The following is a 23,514-nucleotide window of genomic DNA, read 5'->3' on the forward strand; positions in this document are numbered from 1 at the left end:
GCGCGCCCCGCCCCACCGCGGCCGGCGGCCCGGCCCCGCCCCCGTCGCCTCAGGCCCCGTCGCCTCAGGGTCTCCCCGGCAGCGCGGGGCGCCCCCGCCGCGGTGCCAGCGGCTCCGTCAGGGGCGGCCGCGCCCCCTCGCCCCTACCCGAGGCTTCGGGAGGCCGGAGGGGAGCGAGCGGGGAGACGACCGGCGACGCGGCGGTGCCTCCTCCCCTCGGGCCGCCGCTGGAAGGGACCCGCCCCCCGGAGGATCCGGCGCGGCCTCAGGCCTCCCTCCTCCGCCGCAGTCCTGCGCCTCAGGTCTCGGCCGGCCTCACACCCGCCTTACTCGGAGTAGTTGTTTCTGGAACAGCAGGCAACCGGCCTCCTCCGTCCCTCCGTGGAGGAGCACCAGGACACGGGGCCGTGCGCTGCCAGGCCGGGTGCGAGAGGGCACCGGGAACCCCTCCAAGGACTAACACAGTGTCCTGAAGCGATGGCAAGAGCCTTCTCAAGAACATCTGCTCCCGGGGGTAGTGGATACCGAGGGTAATTAACTCCCGGCTCTGGACTGCTGCTCCCTGCAGGGGCACAGCCCCAAATGTGCACGCCCTTGGCCATGGCAGGGGTACCCATGCTAGTATCAACCACAGCGCTTGGGCTTTGGAGCCAGCCAGGTACCAGGTCCAAAATTATGTTCCCACCTTATTCTGCAGCTGTGCCTGGAACAGAACTTTACACACACGGTATGATTTGGCAATCTTTATATCCACAATACATCATAACCATGCACAAAAATCAAGTGATGTGTATATTTACAAAGTGAATTGCACTTAACACAGGAACCAGGAATAAAAGTAAATGAAAGGAACCTCTCTTCTGGGTTGCATAAAGGCCCAGTGCTATTTATAGCCTACAAAGCCTAACAGACAACACTACCGTGCATTATCTGACCAGTTTAAAATAAGAATTACTGTTATTTATTGAAACAGTGCAGCCCTGGAGATACTCATTTCATGGAAACATTCCATTAATCACTGTTCAAGCTGTATTATCTATTAAGACTCTATTAAGAGTCTGCAAGTCAAAAGAATCCAACCTCAGCCCTGACTCACTGTATTCTACTTGAAGGACAGTTAGTCTTCACCTCTTAATTGTCTGGTTTTTCTTTTCTTATTTGAAATTCAGGCCCCTAACTTTAATACTGTTTTCCCTAGATTTTTATGAAGGAAAAAAGCCTCCCTAAGCAACTGAGTCACTTCATTAGGATCTTTTTTCTTCTACAGAGTCCAGAACCTCTAAGCAAGTTCTTCCTTCATGCTTGGAAGGGAAACAATCACCAAGCGCAGGTAAGACTCAATCATTAACAGCCCACAGACAGATCACATCCACAACTTCTGGAGCAGTACAGCATGCAGGAATCAAAGCATCAGGAAGCAAAAATACCTACTGTACATTTTTCCAAGCAGCTTTGGTAAGTGACCTACTCAAATAAAGGCACAGACCAATCCTTACCATCCTGGCACGTCCAGCTGAGAGAGCTCTCTTCTGTTCGCACAAGAATACCCCATTACCAGCCTTTCCACAGACTGCGGGGTCATTACAAGTGATCTAACAGAACAGCACCCCAACAGGGGGGATCTCCAGGATGCAGCAGTCTTTCTACTGCTTCTAACCTGCTAGAAGTGCTGAGAAGCAGCCACAGGGGGAAGAAGGGATCATAGTGCCTTTTCCTTCTACCAAATTTTGATGGTCTCTGCAGCACACACAAAAATTTTTAACAAAGTAGCAGGCAGTCACTCATCAGCTGGATTTTTACAAGTACAGAGCTTTAAAACATTCCCATGAATCAAACTATCTTGTCCTGTGCAGGCTGTAGACAAACTTTCAGTAGGGATCCCAGACCTTAACTCCCCTAGTCTGTAAGCATCTGACTCAACAGGAAGAAAAGTTGTTAGATTGAGGCAGTCTACTCAATGAATTTATTCTACCAATTACCTGTTTGTGTGCTCACCACCAAATCATTTTTATGTGTGAATTTTGGCCTTTACTCTCCCCATAATAAACAGAGTAGTTAGCAGAAAAGACTCCTGTCTAATACTGCATTGGAGGACCTGTTCTAAATATCAGCAGGAGCCTTCAACTGAGGTTTGTATTACTGACACTGGGCAGTAAGCACCCAGTGCTTTTTAGTGTTATTTTTCAATAGTTAAGTGAAAGTCATCCTCAACACCCAAGTAAGGCAAGCATAGCACATGTTCCTTCTTTCACAGGCAGCATTCCTGTCATCAGGAGTTTTACATAAGCCAAATTCTGCACTCAAACCTCTTATAGCAGATGGAAGACAGCTGGAACCTTTTCTATTTTCCTGACAGCAATACTGAGAGACACAGAGCCAGTGAAGTTGCAGTATGAAGCTGTCCAGGTGAGGTTACATTTAACTGTTCTTTTCACATCAGGAAAGCATGGTTAAGGAGTCTGGCCTATTGGAGAGCTTCTTTGAATGTCAGACAGCTCTTCAACAGTTCAAACTTCCTCAGGATTCCTCCAAGTCTTCCCCTCTACAATTTCCATAGCCATCACCAACAGTGGGTTGGGCTGTAGGTATAGTTTCTGAGGAGTGCATAATGCTTTCAGCAGGACACCAGAGTACTCAAGATCAAAAGCATTTTCCCCTGTCTATGCACAGGAAGATGGTTCTACCAGGCAGAACTGGTGCACTGTCCTTTTTCTATTGGCACTAATGGCCCTGTGCTTAGTCTAGGCAAGAGCGTCTCAAACCCACAGAAGGGCTGCGTCTCTAACTGCCTGGAGAGCAGCACAGCAAACTGGGCAAGAGTCAATACCTAGTCTAATAAACTGAGTGACCACAGCAGATAAAACCACCACTTAGTTTACAGTGCTCACATAAGCTATGTATGTGCAAGCACACACATGCTTCCCATGTCTTGGGTATACCAAACAGTCCTGCAGCAAAAGGCAGTAGGCCTTTCCACGTAACACAACAGGTCTCCAAAACAACCCAATCGCCCTGGCATGAACAGCGTGGGTCCAAGATCCACCTGCTCTGAGGGGGTTTTGGTCAACACACAATGAAGTGGTACAAGGTCTCTTCAATACCCATATAATTTAACAGCACTTAAGCCCTAGACATGAGCCTTTTGTTGGGACTCAGAAGCAAAGTTCAGAGCATTCCACAAAGTCAAAGACTAAAGAAAATCTCTTTTAAGAGACAAGGAAGTGACTAAACTGCTTCTCAGCTTCTTATACCAGGCCAGACTGATTCTAGAAACTTCATGTTAAGTACAGGATTTGCAGAGTAAACACATTAATACATCACCCTGAACTAGTAAGTCTTCTTAACAGCATGATTCTTCCTCATGCTATTCAACTTGTTTCTTTATAAAAAGTTTTGTTCAAAAATTAAGGAGCCCAGCTCCACTAGTGTCTACCTGTTCTTGAATGAAATACTTTCAGTATCTCAGAATTTTCCATTCTCTCTGATGGTGTGCTCATCTGCCAGCCTTCTAAATACTGACTGCACATCACATTCTGGTCTAGGACCACCAAAAAGGAGACTACTCCAGTTCCCACTGGCTGCACCTCCTCTCAGAGGATGCTGTTGAAGTAAATACCATGTGTTGAAAGTGCTTTCTGACCTGGGACACCCTTAGGACAAAGCACTGTGATGCCTAAAGAGGAATCTATATCCTGATTCAATGGGACTAGGCTGCAACCATACACCCCTTCACCTTGAATGTATCCTCTAAACAAAGTTGAAAAATGGAAGTGCTAGGCACCATGTGCACCCTTTGCTGTGAACTGCAGCCCTCTAGGTGCATACAGTACAAAATTAAAGGCATTGGTCTGCAAATCTTATAAAAGAAAAGCCATCAGAGTTAACCGCCCTTAATTTTATTACATAACCAGACAGAACAGTTGAGACTGGAATGTCAGATTTCCCCTTCAAGCACAATTCACAGTTTCATATTTGCTTTGTATCAGAAAAGAAAAATCAACTCACTAATATGCAGGTAGGATTCATCAAGTGACGTACAGTCTCAGAACACGGAGCAAAAATTCACTGCAAATTGCTTCACTAGCCTTCAGAGAGCAGCAGATGGTCTCCAACTCTTCCTTTAGATCGTTTCACCCCATATTTGCCTCACCATAACATTCAGCATATACCAGAGGGGATGCAAGTGTGTAAGAGCTAGTGAATGATGAAAAGCCATCATAGAAGATTTTCACAAGCTAGCAAGAGACTGACTACACATGTTGTGATAACATTCTTCCCATTCACCAAAACAAAGTATTATAGTAGTTAGCCCTGCTGATGACAAATTTGTTACATCAGGTGAAGTACAATCATTTGAGAATTACAGTCTGCAATTCAGTAAAACAGAATAAGAGGAAAACAACAGGTTAGTAGTTATTACGTGAAATCTTAATATTACGCATTTTAGTAGAGGTCAAGAAGATTATGCACAAGGTCAATAGTGAAAGATCATGAAGAGAAAGTTCAAGATGCAGAAGTTTTACAAAATGTATAAAGTATTGTGTTTCTCTACAACAACCAAAACCCTTACAAGTGCAGGTATATACATGACATGAAAATATTGCTTCACTCACTCAAACAGGGGTAGGAAAGATCTAGAGAAAAAGCAGCATGCAAAAAAATGCTGGGACTATAGAAGATCCTGCTTTCAGACACTGATCTACAGTACAAAATAAGCCTACTTGTACAGGTTGCAAAAGGTTTCTGAAATCAATATGCTGGCACTTACTGTACAATAATGTTAACTGATTAACATAAGCCATGAATAAATATTAAGCCACTTCATAAAGCCTGCACAAGCAGCACAGGCATTCATGGTGGCAGAGAAAGCAATGCAGACATACTTCATTGTTCCCAAATAAAACAATAGGGAAAGATTTCCCAAGCAGGAAACAGTAAACTACACAGCTAGACTAACTGTATTAGGGGTAATTACATACTAAGTAATGTTATTTTCAACAGCTTTCTTACCTGTGTGCAGCCACTAAAAACCTCACTGTGAGACTTTATCAGGACAGAAAACAGAGCATTTGGTAGGATAGCTATTTTCTTTTAATTTCTCCCCCATGTTTACAGAAACACAAGAAAAAAAAAATCTGACTATGGGAGGAAAAAGCCTTGTCACCTAAATGTAGTTATTTCTTCAATATAGTTATAGTCAAGTCCCCATGGTTTCTCTCCCAGAAGAAAAAAAACCAAAAAAACCCCAAAACCATTTGAGGAGAGTGTTTCATGGGATAATATCCAGCAGCAGGTGTTCCAACACAAACATGTCTATCAGATCAGTGCCTACATGTCAAGCCCAAAAGTCACCACATTGAAGGGTATTTCAGAGGGAGGAGAATGTTAGCCCTACAATTAAAGCTCTAAGGTGAAAGAGGGGACTTGGGAATGGGGTAAAGGAGGGAAGAGGGTGTCACTGAATCACAGGAGATAAGAAGTGCACACAAGTTTCTAAATGAAGCACAGACGAAGTGAAGGGCACAAGAGTCATCTACAGGAGGTCACAGGTTCTGACAGCACTGGAGTTTGTTGGATTTCTGTCCATCGGTGGTTGGTGGGACACTGATGTCAACTACATTGTTGCCAGGAGACTCATCGTGTGCAGACCGATCTGCAATCTGCTTCTGTGAAACAATGCGGTAGATTTCTGAAATGAGAACAGATTTGTTAGAGCCCAGAAAGACATTACCTCCAATGGAGCACATGCACATGTCAGAGCAAGCTGTCAAAGAAGATGCTAGAACCCAAGAATGAGAAGATTTTAACCTGAGAGCTGTGAAAGGGAATCTAGTCTGACCAGCTGTGGCATGTAACATCTGGCTGGCTTTCCAGCTCTGTAATGGATATGCCAACTCTGTCTGAAAAAGTTATTAAGACAAGATTCCCTACTGTCTTCCACAACAGCGCTTCCTATCATGTTCTTTTTCAACAACTCCATGAACACGGAGCCTTATTAAAAGGCTTTTTAAATGAGAAAGGAACAGGAATGCTCATTTCTGAAATAGGGAATCATATTTTTGATTAAAGAAAAGGGCAACGTAATCTAGAAACACCAATCAACAGGATGCTTGCAAAACATCATTGTGCAGCAGCAATGACGGTATCTATTTCACACTAGCTTCTGGCAAGCTGCTACTACCAAATGACAGAAATGCCTACTCCTCTCTGCTACAAATGAGTTCTCTCACCTATGACAGTAAAAAGCCACATGGCTCCATAAAGCCCCACATTGATCTGAAAATACTTTTCCTGAGAGAATTAATTTATTTGACTCAAATTAATTTATTCCTGAAAGCACACAGATCCACAAGGCTGTAACTGCTGAAGAGAGACTGCCAAGTTAAAAGCTTTCAGAAACAAACCATTTCAACTGCATAGTTAGTAGAAATAATTTAAGTTGAAAGGTTTTTAAATTACTTATGTCACTGACTATAAGCCCTTGTTCCAACTTCCCTCCATTGTGAGACAGGAAAAGGGCAAGTACCTCCCTGGAAGTCTGCGGTAAATATTACGGTCACATTCATACAGCCACAGCCTCAAAACAGCAACACCCAAAATCTTTAATAAGGATAAAAAAATCATGGGGCACTATGTGGGTTTTATTTATTTATTTTAAAGAAGCTGCACATATTTACATTGTTTAAAATTGAAACCTTTAACCCAAGACTGATCTCATTGCCACTGGCTACCTTCAGCTCTTTCTGCTGAAAGGCATGAGGAGAGCTGTACAGAGATTGTCACATCCCCCTTCTTTCACGCTCAGTGATATATTTTAATACTAGCTGTTCAGAGTCATTGCCAAGCCCTCTTTTTCTTTAGGGTAGCATCTGTTTGGTTTGGGGTTTTTTTTCCCAGTCTTTAGTGATCGCTCGAACTGGTGGCCAGTAAGGAAACTCCTGTCCTGCTTCTCCCACCCTCTTCCCTCCTCCAAGTCTCCTGCAGCTGCTCCCAACTCACTGCTCTACACAGCATATTTTTCTCAGGTTTCTTCTTCTCCCTTAGAAGGATAATTGTCCCCCACGTAACCACTTTAGGAATAGCCTTTTCAGGACTACTCAGTCTTACCAGTCACATCCCCACTGTACCTGAACTGGACAATCTCAACACTTTTGGGAGCACAGGACACTGCTAAGAGATAGTGATTTGAGTTCAGTTTGCCCACGCCTGACCTCAGCTCCAGTTCTGGCTCCCTAAGTACCTTATCTGTTACAGCACACTGTATTGGGGCTCTCTCCTAGAGCAACCATAGGCCATCTTCTCTACCTAGGGTCAGTCTCAGGACAACACTGCAAGGGAAGACAGGATGGATGGTGACCGCTGAACTACGCTCAGAGCACTAAAACCATGGATACCATCTCAAAGTGCCAGGCAAGTTGCCTCAGATCCAGCCAAGTGTCACAGATAAGCAGTGAATCTGCTATAAGGCTGCCCGGCACAAGAGACAGTCCCAGCTCAGGCAGCAGGCGGTCTTCTCCATGGCTTTGTCTCAACAGCAATGTTCTCCAGTTGCTTCACCAGTAGCTCTAGTAACTTAACGCAAATCTTGCTGGGCAGCAAATATAACCCATTCCTAGTCTGTCAGTCTTTTTACTTATAGAAGCAGCTTGGCTACTGTTTTTCTCCTGCCTGCCTCTTCTTGGTCATCTTCCTTTAATTGCAACACATTTCTGGTACCAACAGATTTGGCCAGCACCAGATCTAGTGATCCCAACAGTTCTTACTGCTTCCCTGCACACCTCTGCAAAAGAAACCTAAAAGAGTCTGCCTTACAGAATTCACCATATTAAAACTCAGCTTTTTTCCTAGTAATAGGCTCATGCATACATAATCAAGAAACAATAATACAAAGCCAGTTCTTCGGTCAGCATTCAGTAAGCAACATACACCAGACACTTCCTGATAATCAAGCAGAACCAGAACAAAGGCTCATTCTCATCTGACTGAAATCAGTATCTGGTCACAACAAAGCTCAGAAAATGCTCATCTTGAGATGTTGCGGGACATGTAAATCAGGCACAACTTCACAAAACAGTGTACAGGGGTAAGACTATAGAAACAGTTTATCCGTCTAGAATTCAGCTATGGTAAGCAACAGTCAGGAATTGGATCCTGCCAACTGTTCACGTTATGGATCTTAAAGAGCTTTTCAAGAGATGGAACAAATACCCTAACAAATTATATGGTGTTTTCTCCTCTTTAGGACAAGATTCAGATCTGATGGGGCAGCCAGAGGTAGAACAGTAATCCAATACCTGTTTGATAGCCCTCTTCCTATTTAGGTATGATTTTTAAGGGTTCTTTGCCAATTAGCAATTACTTCATTTTAGGAGTGGAAGACTATGCTTTGAAACATCAAACATGCAGAACACGGAGTGGAAGACAGAGTCGTTCAAGTTCATCAGAGTTTGTCAGCTCCAATTCAGCAGTCCTGCAGGCCCATGATGGTTTCCTTCAGACAGCCTTGGGTGTGACAGCACCATACTTCCCAGGACTCTGCTTCCAAGGATTAGCACTCAGTACTAGCTACTGTGCACTCAGCCACATCTACAGCAGTTACACGTGCTGAGGAACATTCTTGGGCAGTGGAAGTCATAAGCTGTGGCCTCATTTTGGCTCTGACCACTATCACATTCTTAGACAATTCCTGGGACTCTTCAGGGACATTCCCAGAAGGCAGTCTGCATGCAGCTATGCTGTTGGTGCACAGTCACCTACAACCCTTGCCATCATCTGAGAACAAGAGTTTAGTAGTCTGGACAAAAATACTATGTACCAGTCTGCTTTGGTGCAAGAGAACACACTGCAACTTTTAATTTCCTAGCATGCCTGTGGCTTCGCTGCCTAAATTTTGTGCAGGCACAGAACTACTAGTGCCTTTACAACAGTGCTATTGCAATAGCTTGAATTCATGGAACATCAGGAGACTAGAAACCTCCAGATTCTTGGGCAGAAAGGTATGCGTGGGGTGGGAGGCAGAACACAAAGGCAAGATTAGAAGGCTTGCAAACTAACCATCATTCCCAACATTCATTTCCAAAACATTCTAGATAACTGCAAAACATGCCCATGAAGATGATCCACTACCTCAGGAGGTCCTCTGAATCCATAATAAACCATACCTGTAAGGATGTTCTTGAAGGCTTCTTCTACATTTGTTGAATCCAGAGCGGATGTTTCAATAAAAGATAAATTATTTTTTTCTGTAATAAATAACAAGTTGCTCAGTTAAAAAAATTAATAGCACTTTATTTCACCTTTACTTTGAGGTTTTCACCTTTATTTTTAGGCCAATCAGCCAGGGCTAAGTCTTTTGTTGTTGTTGGGGTTTTTTTGTTTTGTTTTGTTTTACTGTTACACTAGGAACAACTTGGTGTGCCATTTATTTAGCTGCTAGCATTTCAGCAGCGTCACCTGTGACCACTGCCTTTCCATAGTGTGAGAATGTTTTCCTCACTGCAGCCCTTGTTCAGTCAAACAGTACAATATTATTCTCATCTGGCTACAGATCACACCTAGAAATACCTTGAGCCAGAGCACAGGCAAAAGCATGTTGGCTGCAACAGGAGTCACAATTCCTGCAACTCCAAAAAGATAAACAGACCTACACTTTCCTAATCAGACCCCACCTCCAAATTACAATAAACCCCCTGGTAATACAGTCTATTTTCTTCTTTCCTCTTACAATGCAAAAGATATATTTTTTTAATTAAAAAAAAAAAAAAGATTGTGATTAACACCCAAACATGACACCTGGAATGGTACTGTACCACCTGCCCAGAAATAGGCAAATTTCAGTCACAGAACTGAAAACAGCAACACCTGTACCATCACTAGCTATTTAAAACAGCCTTAGTAGGAAGTGGGGGACAAAAAATAAGATGTTGAACCAAGAGATCAAAGTAATGCACTATCTAGAGTGCCTACTAACTTGTTTTGCTTCTCTTATATAGACTTTACTTCTCATTCATCTGAAAATTTAAAGTGGTTTTACAAACCACAGGGTACTAGCTTACTAGCAAACTTCAGAAAACATGTTTAAGCAAGCCCTAGTACTATTCCTACAAGGATTTTAACGGCTATACATTTAAATTCCACCCCCAAGCTTGATATCCACACAAAAGTAAGCTGAATGTCCCTAGGCCTATAAGGGCAAAAGAGTATTTGACCAGTGCTCAGCAAGATAAGAGAGAGAAGTAATGCAGTGGCAGCAGCTCACATAACCCACTTGATTTCTCCCAACAATTGATAATCTCCAAGTATGATGATCACTGCATTTAAATGAAACTAGATGACACTACTATATGCATCAGTGCTCTGGAGCAGAAACTAGACCATCTCAGGGAAGGTTCAGTATTCATTCGCAGCTGTCCACATCAATACATGCTCAGTAGAACTGGGCCTCTAGGAAGGCAGGAAAGACATTTTGTGTTGTGATATTTTATATTTCTATTGTGACATTTTCTCTTCTAAATGTTGCTTACCGTTTCTAGCCTTGCTAAAGGAAGTGTTTAATCTTCAGCTATCAGGCAGCTCAAGGACAGTGTTTCAAAAACATGTACTACCACTAGATTAAAAAAAAAACCCAAAAAACCCACCAAACAAACAAAACCCAAAACAAACAAAAAACCATAACACAACCCACCCCCCAAGACAACCACACATGCTATTTAATAAGCCAAGATATTTTCATTTAAAAAAAAATAAAAATCTTGAATGCCTTTTTTAGGGTCAAAAATAAAACTTGAGGTGAAAGTTCAGTCCTGGACAACAATAGCATGATTACAGCTTGTACCAACATCATCAAGTTCAGAAAGCACCAACCTAGACCACACTGTCTACAAACCTGCAAAAGCCCGGGCCTCATCAGTGGGCACAGCTCTCAGATGGCGGAGGTCACTCTTGTTACCCACCAGCATGATGACAATATTGTTGTCTGCATGATCTCTAAGCTCCTTTAGCCAGCGCTCCACATTCTCATAGGTGAGATGTTTGGCAATGTCATAGACAAGAAGAGCCCCAACAGCACCGCGGTAATATCTGAAACCATAAGGCACATTCCTTTACAGAGAGCTCTGAGTTATACCAACAAACCTGGTATCTCTGGCTCTTGTATACTGGTTACTACTAAAAAGTTAAAAACATTCCCTCTGCGTTGGAAAAAGTTGTGCTGATGCAAATACTGTTGTTGGGGGGTTTTTAAGCCTAAAACTAAGTTCCAAATGCTGGGGTTTTTTTAATGGCATTCCCAAAAATTCCAATGTATGTAACAAAATGCTGAAGAGACTGTGGAAGCTATGACATCTTCAGTCTGCTAAAACAGTGTGCAAGAAAACTCACAATGCATTTCAGAATTGGTACTGCTAGAAGGTTTTTGTGAAGTTATAACTTATCTTTCTGCCAGAAAAATAGTCCTTAGTAAAATGTCAGTATTTGTTGCTGATCTTTCAAATGCCTCCTGTCCCTCTTAGAAATTAAAGAGGGGAACTCTGGGCTATATTGACACTTATCCACAAGCCCGTAATGCAACAACAGAGTTTGCTCCCTCACTGCACGTTTGGGCCCATTCCAAGGGCTCAAGACAGCACAAGCCAATCTGTATCAGCAATCCTATAACGTCCATATCTCTCTTCCACACAATCCTAACATTTCTCCTCCGCTCCACCAGCCCCCGTTGGACATCTCGTTGAACTGATTCAAAGCATCAAGTCAGCAGAAAACATTCACTTCTTACTGCTGCTTGGCGTTCTGCTGGCTTAGCAAGCTGAACTGGCCTAGCAATGTGTCAAGCAAGAGCTCGTGCCAGTACAAAGGAGAGGCAGGATCGCAGGACTACAGATGCACTCATTCTCATCGGCCAAGTCTGTTGCTGAACAAGACTCAGCCAGCAGTTTTTCTGCTAAGCTTCTACAGCAGTAAGAACAATTTAAGGGTCACAAAAAAAATTCTGAAAAACACACTAACAATTACGGAAAAGATGCAATTTGAAATCACCACTTACATCTGTTTCTGCCTTACATTGTTTCTGCATTCCTTCCCTATAGATTATTCCCTTTGAGCTCCATGCTCTTCTATTTTTCTCTCACCTATTCTGCATTACCCTATTTCACCTCAATGAAAAAAGTTCCCCTTACCCTGAGTTTAATACAAATGGCTCAATCTGTGCATGATTCAGAAACAAGTTTGTGCCTTTAAAAACTCATGTACATCTGTAACACTACAAAATTTCAACTCACTGATCAGACTATGCGCTGGATAACTAGGCCTGCCAATAGGGTTTTCTTTTTTTTCCTCTAAAAGATACTTTTGCCTACTAGCTACACAGAAGTAGGTACACCCAGAGGTTACATCTCAAGACACTGTTTGGATTAACAAGGTGCCGTACATGAAAGCTTCTCAACACCACTGTTCTAAATAGGGATGTGCCTAGTGCTGCAGTCAGCATTATCACAGGTGCCTTTCTATTTACCGGTTATTCAGCGTGGACTCTTGGACCTAATTTTCAGGGCTGTGACTAATTCAGTCATTGAGATTTCAAGGGAGTTTGTGGCTGCAGACTGCCCTAAAAATACCCTCAATCTCAAGACTGAGGGGGCAATGAAGACCAGAAGCCACTGGCATTATGGTAAGCTGTCATGCCTAGACTAAAACTTGATGCCAGACAGTACCCAGCTTCCATCAGAAATGACACTCATTCCACATGATGAAGATAGCACATACAGGGCAGGTAAAAAAAACAGATCACAAGACTCAAACAGAATTTCCCACACTTTTCATTTAAGCTGTCATTTTTTCTATAATAGTATCATTAGAATCTAAAAATTACTTTAATTATATTAATCAAGCAACACAGAAGTATTTGCTATCTTATGATTTGGATCTACACTGAAGTCTGTCGTAATGATTTTGTCATGTGTCCCAAATATGTTTCATTAGTTCTCTACCCATAAATTTACTGGTACTGTCTCTGCTAGAATTCTGCTGTTACACTGAGCAAAGACATAGTACTCACGCTGAGGTAATGGCACGGTATCGTTCCTGTCCTGCAGTATCCCAGATCTGTGCTTTTATCGTCTTCCCATCCACCTGGATGCTCCTGGTGGCAAATTCCACCCCAATGGTGCTCTTACTCTCCAGATTGAACTCATTGCGTGTGAAACGTGACAGAAGATTACTCTTCCCGACTCCAGAGTCTCCAATCAACACAACTAAAAGAAAAAACATTATTTTTGAAATTAAATCTTCATACCAGCATTTACATAGTGCAGTAGTGCTACCTTGCTGCTACGTTGCCTTGCAGGCAGGACCCAGAGGAGTTGCGTGGCCAGATAAACATAGGAGAAAGTTATGCTGACAACACCTCAGACTCTACTACTCACAGCTTGCTTCCCCAGCCCCAAAACAGCCCCAAGCCTTTTTGTTGCTAGCAGCTGCTCAGTTCCTTAGAGATGGAAATGAGAAATTGCTACAGGGACTGTCAGCAGCTACACATTGCTTTGGAGGCCCCAAGCCACTGCAAGTAATTAGAGGTAACTAGATGTCCCTTGCATACTCAACCTTTTTCAGAGGAAGGCTGCAACCCGCACTTCAAGAAACACTACAGTCAAGAACATGGCAACAGGCAACCTGTCTGCCTGAGAAAAGCCTGTGTACAGTATAAGCCTACTCTATTTTTATTTTTAAAAAAAACCCAAACAAACAAATAACCAACAACACAGAAAGTAAACAATTATTTGGAGTCCCTGTTGGGGTCATACAGGGTGTTCTATTTCAACAATTTAATTCGTAAATACATTCGCCACAAAAAGGGGAAAAAAGGAGACATTTGATACTACAAGCAAGATACAAAGCAAAGCAGAACTTCATCCAGCAAAATGAGTTCTAGTAGATTGCAAGAGAAGTAAAAGATGAGCTAAAAATCTCTGCCTCCACATGAGGTGTTGCCATGTTAACAGAAAAATGTTAGTGCAGAGAGATCTTTAGTACACAAAACCCAGCTTTACTGAAAGGAATTGTGAAAATAAAAGGTATGTCGTGTATGTAGTAGGAGTGTCACCCTACTTTGGGGCTGAAGCTCCCTGCTGATCCTGAGGCACACCTCTTTGCCATTCCTGCTTGAGCAGGCTGCTGCTTCATACTCAGCCACGCTAGACCGGGCTCTCCATGAGACCTTCTCATCAACAACTCCGACAAGATGCGTCATACTAGGTTCTTTACTATGCAGCTAATGCAACTACACACATTTTCTTAAATCCCTGTATTACTGACTAGAGCAAGAAATAACTAAAGGGAAAAAAAGACTAAAAACAACTTAAGTCTCAGCAAATACTGTATCATATATGACTTTGGTATTCAAGCTAACAGTATTCTGGCTTGAGCAGAATGAAGAAAGGCAATCTCAGTGAGGTTTCTTCAACCTTGAGAATATTTCCTACTTCGGTTCAAAGTACAGGTTTATTTATCTTCCTCATTCATACAATCTGTTTTTCCTATAGAAAAGCAGACATGGGCAGAAAACACTCCTGATCCCTCCACAACAAATTACAGAAGACTCTTCTCATTACACGCTTCCAGAATGAGCTCACCAGCATTCTCCCAGGGCCAAGGATCGTACTCGTCTCCTAGTGTTATTACAGCTTTTTTCTGCTCAGGCCATTGTTTCAGGATACAGCTCTGGCAGCACACTGCTCCAGTTCACATACCTTCCCACCCCTGCTAGCAAATTCCAAAACTTCTGCTGTAGCCCTCCGTTACTCTGCTGTGACAGCTCCCGAGCTGCCTGCATAGATATCTGAAATGCTCCAGACTCCCCCCCCCAGCATTTCATCCGGCTGACAGCACAGATAGACAGACAATTGTGCTAGCACAGCTGAACAGTCAAAATACAACAGAGGCAGGAACGGGCAGCCAGTGGATCATGGCAAAGCGCCACAACTCCCCACCCGGGATAGCTTAAATCAGCTCCTCACAGTGCTCTCTCTGCCTGCACTGGCAAACGGCCTAAACCATTTTTTAGGGTATGAGAACAGATATATAAAAAAAGATTTTTATGATGAGTTCTAACTCTAGGATTTTGTTAGCTTTATTTTCCAGACAAACAGTTTTTCATCACTAATTCCACGGGGTGTTCCAAGAACGGGCCAAAGGTCACCCATCTTGCACAGTGATCTGCTAGCTTGGAGTACGCTGTACCCTACGGCAAAGCCCTGACCATAACCAGAAGGAGGTAAGAACATCCACCACACAAACTAGACCAGCTTGGAAAAACCCTGAAGCTTCCAACTGTTTCCGAAGGGAGCTACCTTCTCGTGAATCTGCAGCTCAAGAAAGCAGAGCCATCTCTCCACGTTCTAGCCACCTCCTATCCTCTGGCATTTTAAAATTACCAGCTTTGTGCATAAACCGTGCAAACAGCTCTCAGGTCATTAACTCCATCTGTCACAGGAAGAAAATTCAGGGGGTCCTGCGCTACTTTAGCTGGTTACTCGTCTCTGCTGCAATCTGGCAGCAAGCTCCCCTTTACCAGGCTGCTCCATATTCTAGCACAGCTCATAAGAGAGCATTTTTGAGAAGTTACTGGATGCAGAAGTAACAAAGGAAGGCAACCAGATCCCAACTCAGTAAATAATGTTCTCTCTACCTTATAGTCTCCAAGTGCTTCTTGTTAATACTCAGTCTTGAGCATTAAACAAGCATTTTCACCTTCAGGAGAAAGACGCAAAGACTGGAGGCCCACACGCAGACAGAACCCACAAATTTTGTTTTCTATGGGAATTGAGCAAGAAGATACTTTCAAGATTCTGGACTAAGTGATTAGATCTCAGAAAAGTTCCTGAATATGGGAACGGGTCACCAGACAACATTGCCCGTTCAAATGCAGAAGTCTCGACACAGTAGAAAAGAAAGTTCCAAATCAGATCTAAGAGCCTGAAGACTCCCTAAACGCATCTCACCAGAATCAATGAAGTCACACTCCCTAAACGGCCTTGAGGGCCACACTGGTAATGGAAAGATGCACTGGTTTTAACCTGGAAGTGACCTGAACCAATAACCAGCACCAATCATCATCAGATGGCTCTAAGTACACAAGCAAGCCACGTTTAGTGCCCTCTTTACATCCTTAATCATGGTGCCGCTCCTTCAGTCTTTCCTGATTTTCTCTCTCCTCCACCACACTGTGCCAGTCTGTGGGTTACCGTTGACCACATTACCCATCTGTCAATGGCAGAGCATGCAGATCTCAGTCACCATCGTCACTCTGCTTCCCGTGTCTTGTTAGGCCTCACAACACAGACCTACAGCTGCCTAAGCAGAGCACAATCCTGCTACCCGGACACCCACTTCATACCTTGGGATCCTGGTACAAAGCAAGCAAAAGACAGAATTAAAAATCCAGGGCAATACATTGTCGGTAAGAAAAAGAAAAAAAAAATAAAAGATCAAGTTTATGATAGAATTTTAAATACACTAGTTAATTAATCTGGCAAAAAGAATATGTTCTTTTGAACAATCAAGAAGATTAAGACTCTCTGTAGCAGAGACCACATAAGCAGAGTTCATTATAAATATTAAGCACATAAGGTTGCCAGATATCGATGACTAATATGACATGCATTTGTTTTTAATAAGCACAGCCTTTGTTAGGCTTAAGCTCTAATCAGAGCAGTCTAAATTCTCACAAAGGTAAAAGAAACCTCTTTTTTCTACGGGTGTTTTTTCTTTCCTTTTTCATGAGCCAGCATGAATTTAATTTTTAAAATAAACACTGATAATAGCTAATCTTCTTTAGAGGAAAATTAATATACAGATCACATTTTAATAGGTACAAGGCTTCCAATATTTTAGCAACTATGAAAAGGTCATGAATTCAATTCCAGATCCAACCCATTCAAAACTCATCATGAAAAGTTCCCGCTTTTTAACCATCTCAGCTACAAAACTAATTGGGAACAGAGCCCTGAACCGCTGGCTTTGCTTGGGTTACATCACTGGAACATGTACAACAAGATCCTCACAGCCTCATTATTCTGCGCAGCTCTGCATACAGAATTCAGCTTGTTCTCCCAAAGGTTGGCTCAGTCATTTCGTTAACAAACAACATTTTGTTGTGATCAATAAAATAAGCAGTTCTGACTGTCGGGATGCACACAGAAGAAAGGGAAATTGGGAATAAAGATAAAGAGGCAGTAGTCTAGCAGAGCAGCTTTGACTATAACCACACTCACATCCCCAGAGCGCCACCAAACCTTAAATTAGTTTTCGCCTACTGTGTGCTAGAGCCGATAAGCCAATAATGTTCATGTCTCCTGCAGCCCTATTGAAACGGCCGGTCCTGAAGCACAAGCTGATGGGCAACGTGAACGAGGGAGCACTAAGAACAGTGAGCACTAAGAACAGTGAGCCAGCTACACACAGAAACTGTTGCTACAAACTCCCTGGTCATTTTCATCTCTGAACAACTGTTTTGTAGGCAGTATTTCACATGAAGGAGACTAACAATAAATGGGGCTCTTTGCCTTTTAAACTTTTCATAAAGCTGATTTATATAATCTATGCTAAATGACAGAAGTTCCTATATAAGCAGTTCTAGATCTTCCATTACACAGAAAAGTAAAAATTATGACTTTAAAGCAACACTGCATTCAACTGGAGTTATCCTAAATAATATTACAATGCAAGGATGCAAATTTCTCAAACAAGCGACAGCTGTAAAAGCTAAAATCAGAGTCCAACCAAACTTCATTTGGAAATAAGTGGTAGAGGAAAAGGTCAAACCTTAAATTTAATAAAAATAATCCTTCCCAGACTGCAACCCTCCTCCACCTTTATTTCTGCCTCTGAGCACTGCACGTGTCTGGTAGAAGAAAGTTCAAAAGCCATCTATGTAGCTAAGAAGGGGCTAAAACAGAAGTCAATCAAACCCCTGGATATTATTTTTTTCATTCTGTCAATTCCCCTTGATATTTAATTCCATTTTTGCAGGAGGCAGAAGGGAAAGGATGGGGAGTTGGGCCTACAGCGGAGACCTCATCCCACTTGGTCCCACTTACATTCATTATTTCTTGCCTAGTCCCAAAAAGCCTAGAAGGAAGGAAGGAAGAGATGAGTAGATAAGGAAGGGTTTTTTTCTGGGTTTGTTTATTTTTGAAAAAGACATCCACACAACTACCCCTACCCAAAAGATGCACAGAAAAGGACAATTCTCTCCCCCGCCTTTCATTAAGTGCTACAAAGTATGCCAAGTTACTTTGCAGTATCAACACAACAGCATGGTTCATGACCAAATAGCTCCAGGTTAAGTTTCACTCCAGATAAAATTAAAAAACACATTTTGAAGCAGCATAAGTATTTTTAAAGATGAATGCAGTTTTGCCTACCTAATTGACTATTCACAAAAAGAAAAAAAAAGAAATAAATCCTTTTCGGCTTTCAAGTTCCTGGCTATTAAACCACTTGGGACGTAGATGGGGGAATGACTTCAGAAGGAAACTAGTGTAGACCCAGACAGTTTAGCGTATTGGAGGCTAGCCTTCTGCTTTACAGGCAGAGAAGAAATAAGGGTTTCCCCCCACCTCTATCTTGAGGACGGTAAAACAAATACAGCAAATGGGCAAATACATCCATAAAACATTTCCAATAGATGAGTAATTGCTCTTTCCTTTCATCAACAAGCAGGTGTGGAGTCGCTGCTGCCCTTGTTAGGGTTCAGGTACGTACAGCGTGCCCTGACATCAAACTCCTGGGAAATTTTCATGGCAGCAAGCGCCCACCCACGCCCCTCCCAGATCACCGGAGCACCCACAAACAGGCAACCTCAACCTCACCTTTTGTAAGAGTGAAGTCTTTGGACAAATCTAAGGGTTTCAGCCACGCTACCACAGGAGACCGAGGATAAAACCGGTTGGGAAACACGATGATGAACGTTTTACACCCATCCGCACCATTCCTTAGGCCTCAAAGGCAGAGTTGTGGGATGCTCCGGGGAAGAGGTCAGCCCGAGCATCTTTACATGTGCAGGACACCGACCTGCAGCAACCTCTGCACACCCACGACGATAAAAACCACCTGAGCCAGCGCAAGAAGAGCAGCACCCAGCCCACTCCGCACTTACCTCTTTTCTCACACAACCCCTGCACGCAGCTGCTGGACAACCCAAAATGTCACAACTATGGGGACGGAGCTATTAAAACAACCCCAGGTTTTAAGCCAAATTAACACCGTTAAGCTTCCTGGCTTCGGTTCTTAGGGTTCGGTCAGCAGCCTGCGAAGGAGCTCTCCACCGAAGCCGAAGTTTTTTTTCGGCTCCGGCTCGACGCCGGGGGCGATCTCCGCACCGCCGCCACCACCGCCCGAAGCCCACCGCCCCTCCAGCCCCCGGCCCAAGCCCTCAACCTCCCCCCGCCCGGGGCCGCGCTCCCAGCGCGGCCACCGGGGGAATCGCAACCGCCCGGCTGCCAGCGCGCAACCCCCGCCGCGGCGGGGCGGGGAAGGCCCGCGGGGGGCTCCCCCCACTCCGCAGCCCGGCAGCGAGCCCGGCGCCGGGCCCAGCCGCGGCCGGGGGCGGCCGGGCGCTGCCCGCAAGGCCGCCCCGCGCACAAAGGCCGCGGCGGCCGCCCCGGGCCCCGCGGCCTGCCGGGCCGGGCCCAGCGCCGCCGCGGAGCCCGCAGAGGGGCGCGGCCGCCCCGGTGCGGCGCGGCGCGGCCCGCGGCCGGCGGCGGTACCTTTGAAGAGGTAGTCGTACTCGTCGTCGCGGGTGCCCATGGCGATGGCGGCGCCGACCCTCTGGCTGCCAGGCACCGACCGCGGCCCAGGCGGGGGGGGGGGGGGGGCCGCTCCCGCCGCCGCCTATCAGCGGCCGCCAGAGCCCGCAGGAGGCGGGCGGTGCGCCAGACCCATCAACGACGCCCAATAGGCGACGGGCGCGCCTCTGACTGGCGGTCGGCGCTACCCAATCGAAGGAGGGCAGCTGGGGAGGGGAGGTGCTTGGGTGCCTGAGCCGGGACCCTGCGAGACGAGGCGGTGCCGGGGCCCGCGTTGGGGCGGGGACTGGGAGCGGGAGGGGCGGGGTTTGGTGGACGGGCGGGGGCTGGGGGCGGGGCCTCGGCGGGGGCGCGCAGCGCCGAGCACCGCCCGGCGGCGGGGGGGCCCCGGCCGGGTGTCAGCGCAGCGCAGAAGCCGGGGGGTCGCAGGCGGGGTCGGGGACGGGCCGTGTTTCCCCCAGAACCACCGCGAGCGATGCTCGGCTGCCTTTCGAGGCCATCGCACCCTGCACGCCCGAGCTTTGCTTTTCTCTTCGGGCCGTTCCCCGGGCTGGGCCAGATCCTGCCCCGCGCAGCGCTCAGGGTCTCACCTTCCTGTGCTAAATACCAGCAGAAAATGCTGTTCTGGCAAAAAAAAAAAGCCCCGCACGGTGACACAACTTGTTCCAGGAAAACATTTCCCCTTTTTTTTTCCTGGCATGGCTTGAGGCAACTTCCTGAACGGATCGGTGCTAACAGCAAAAAGCCGCTTTGCCCTTCGCCTTCCCGACAGCAGAGCCGCGACAATTCATCCTGCGAGCGCAGGGCCAGCCTCAAAGGGCCGCTGGGAATACCCGGGGGTGTCCCCTCTGCTTTGACGACCTCCCTTCCAGCGTTGGCCCTACGCAACGCGTCCCCACGCAGCGTGTGCAGGCCGGCGTCGCATCCGCTGGTGTAATGCGTTCAATTTGCGGTTGCGACGAACCCTCACGGGGAAAACGAGAGCACCCCCCCTTCTCTCTGTGACGTGCGGGGAAACACGCTCTGCTCATTAAACCTATTTCTTGCTTTCCTGGGCTGCGTTCATCACAGTTTGTCCGCCCTACTTTCCCCAGAGGAGTCTTTAGCCAGCTAAAGGATTAGCGGGTCTCCAGCATCACACAGGAGCAAGGCTGAGACAGCAGGGAGGAAAAAGATGGCTTTGGACTTAGTTTTGCCTGCCGTGGGAGAGGGCCAGCACGTGAGAGGGGTCGGGGCGGGGGGAGACAGTGGTTCAGACCCTGCGGGCTGTGCGGCGCTGAGCTCTCTCGACTTCCACCAGATACCTGAACACCCTGGGCAGGCGGGATCATGGTTTCTAAGGGGTCCCATTTTCCAAATACGAGTGCTAATAAATGTGTGGGAGCATGTGAAGAGGCAGCACCCAGACTAACAGCTACCTATCGGCAGGGGTGTCCGGCTCCTGCTCAGTGAAAATCATTCTTTTTATCACCCAGGCTCTGAAAATGCGGTAAGAAACAGAGCATGCTGCAAACACGTTACATTCCCACTGCTGTGCTGGGAAGCCATCTTTGTATCTCCATCGCATATCAGGCAATGGAAACAGCTGGGAAGGAAAGTCAAAAATTCATAGAACTAGGGGTCTAGGGAAGATGTCAACTCCAACCTAGCAGTGGGTCGGGCCAGTTGCTCCTCTCTGACAGACAGTGATTGCTGAAGAAGCAGGGAGGAGATCTTTCTTTTCACCTTTTCTTTGCAGTTTTGGTGCTCACATACAGCATGGGGCATTGGACTTTTAATCCTTCCCATGCCGAAGTGAGTTTTAACAACCAGGATCTGCGGGAGGGCATTATCACTTTCTCCCATTGATGCTGTTCGTATCCCTGCAGGACCACAGCAAATGGCCCTGCTGGGTAATGACTAGAGCACGTCCAGGGATGTTGAGTATCCAACTGATGAATAGTTAAATAGCATCAGGAGGAGCAAAGCTGGAACATGTTGGATGCAGAATCTCCTGGGAAGGAGAATTACCCCACACTGAGTTTCCCACACCTGATAATGCCGCATCCAGTGAGCAGCTGGGTGAAAGGAGGGAGAGGAGGATGGCGTCTTGCAAATGAGGCCTTCACTTTCCTTGCTTTGTTTGGGTTAAAATAGGCAAAGCAGAAGTAAAACATCTTACTTTCATTATCACAAGTGACATAATTGATTCTGAGCTGAATATTGGATGTGTATGGCGGGATAAAAAAAGCCCAAAGCTATTTTTTATCAGTTTGGATGGAAATCACTTTCTTCTTTTCTTCTTCCAGTGCCTGGGAATTGTTGCCATTAAGTTCTAAAGAGCAATATATGACAGAGGTATCCTCATGAGTGCTGTCCAGCTCCGAAATCCCCTGGGGCAGAGTTTTAGCACGGGCTGCAGGGAGTAAAGATGATGACTTGGTGTTAGAGGAGGAATGCTGCCCCGGGGCGATGCAGAGTGAAGTGTGAGCCCAGGAGTCCCGTGTTCTTTGCCCTCAGAAGTCCTCCAGGTTCATGGTATGTTTTGCATTAGAGAATCAGTGTTGTGTCACCAAAATCAGCCACGTGTCACCAGTTGCTGACAGGGCAATGCATATGCAGACCCTTTCTGGAAATCCCATGTGTGCCCTCAAATTGGTCACAGGCCATCAAGCCTCAGGCAGCAGAGATCCTACAAGCCCCAAATATTTTCTTGAACTATGCTGGGACACACACCCTTAAAAGCAGACAGGCGTATACCATCTGCTTCTTTTTTTACATGATAAAAACTTGCTCAGAATGGTCACCCAGTATGCTGCCTCTTGTCCTGGGTGCCTCAGCCCCCGTGGTGCCCCAGGGTGTAGCTGCCTGCCTGGGATGCTTGAGCCAGGAGTTCCCCTTCCCACCCACTTAGTGGTATCTGGTCCTCTGGGTGTCTGTGAGCACCCTCAAGGGAGCCAGCCCAGAATACTCTGCTTGGAAGGGGTCCCTGTAAGAGTGCAGGTGCTTGCAAAGCCATGCCAGACGTGTCCATGGGAAACTCCATTTGTGCTCGATGCTGCTGAGCTCCAGCAGAAGAGCTGAAGTTACTGGGACAACTGGGAGAGTCCTGATGCCCCAGTGTCCACCAGACACCCCAACACAGCATTTGGAGTGAGGGACAGCTTTTGAAAGCCATTTTGCTGGCTCTGGCAAGGCTGGATGTCAGGGGGCTGGGGGGGCCTGGGGAGTGTTGGTGGGTGGAGAACTCTTCTCTTGTTATTAATTTGCTGTTTCTTGGCTTTGCACCAGGTTTCAGATTTAAGGGGAGGTTTGCCTTTTTCGTTTCATTGTGGTGCTCTGCAATGACCACACCGGTGGTGCGGGGCTCGGGGTGATGCCTCTGGCTTACCCCCTCCAGCGTCTCGGTGCCACTGGTGCAGGGGGTTCAGCCCACCCACCCACCCAAGCTGGTGCAGCTCTGTGTGTGCACAAACACCTTCCTTTTTTACCAAACTTTGAAAAGAGAGATTTGGATTTCACTGTTGTATAAAAAAGGGCTTGAGGCCCCACTGTCGGATCTCTCAGCGGTTGTTTCTGCCATTCAGACGCGAGCTGGATTTGGAGGGGGCTCTGTGCAGCAGGTTGGGGCTCTCCTCACTTTCTGGGGCCACAAACGCAGCTGGGCTGGGACATCGGTACCTGTTGTGCAACATCTTCTTGATCTAACGATGCTCTGAGAGAACCCCCAGGTCCA

At 45.8% G+C, this 23,514-nt stretch overlaps 1 protein-coding gene across 1 annotated transcript; it reads right to left on the reverse strand.

Moving 5' to 3' along the window:
* Positions 1-728: 728 nt before the first annotated feature.
* RAB11B (RAB11B, member RAS oncogene family) lies at positions 729-19,917 on the reverse strand. Its single transcript, XM_069789998.1, has 5 exons — positions 19,761-19,917; positions 13,052-13,247; positions 10,886-11,079; positions 9,162-9,242; positions 729-5,689 (listed from the first exon to the last, which is right to left on the reverse strand). The coding sequence occupies exons 1-5, from the start codon at positions 19,798-19,800 to the stop codon at positions 5,544-5,546; spliced, it is 657 nt and encodes a 218-aa protein (XP_069646099.1). The 5' UTR covers positions 19,801-19,917; the 3' UTR covers positions 729-5,543.
* Between the last annotated feature and the right edge of the window lie 3,597 nt (positions 19,918-23,514).

The sequence above is a fragment of the Haliaeetus albicilla genome, chromosome 8 (genome assembly GCF_947461875.1).
Source record: "Haliaeetus albicilla chromosome 8, bHalAlb1.1, whole genome shotgun sequence".
Classification (NCBI taxonomy): Eukaryota; Metazoa; Chordata; class Aves; order Accipitriformes; family Accipitridae; genus Haliaeetus; species Haliaeetus albicilla.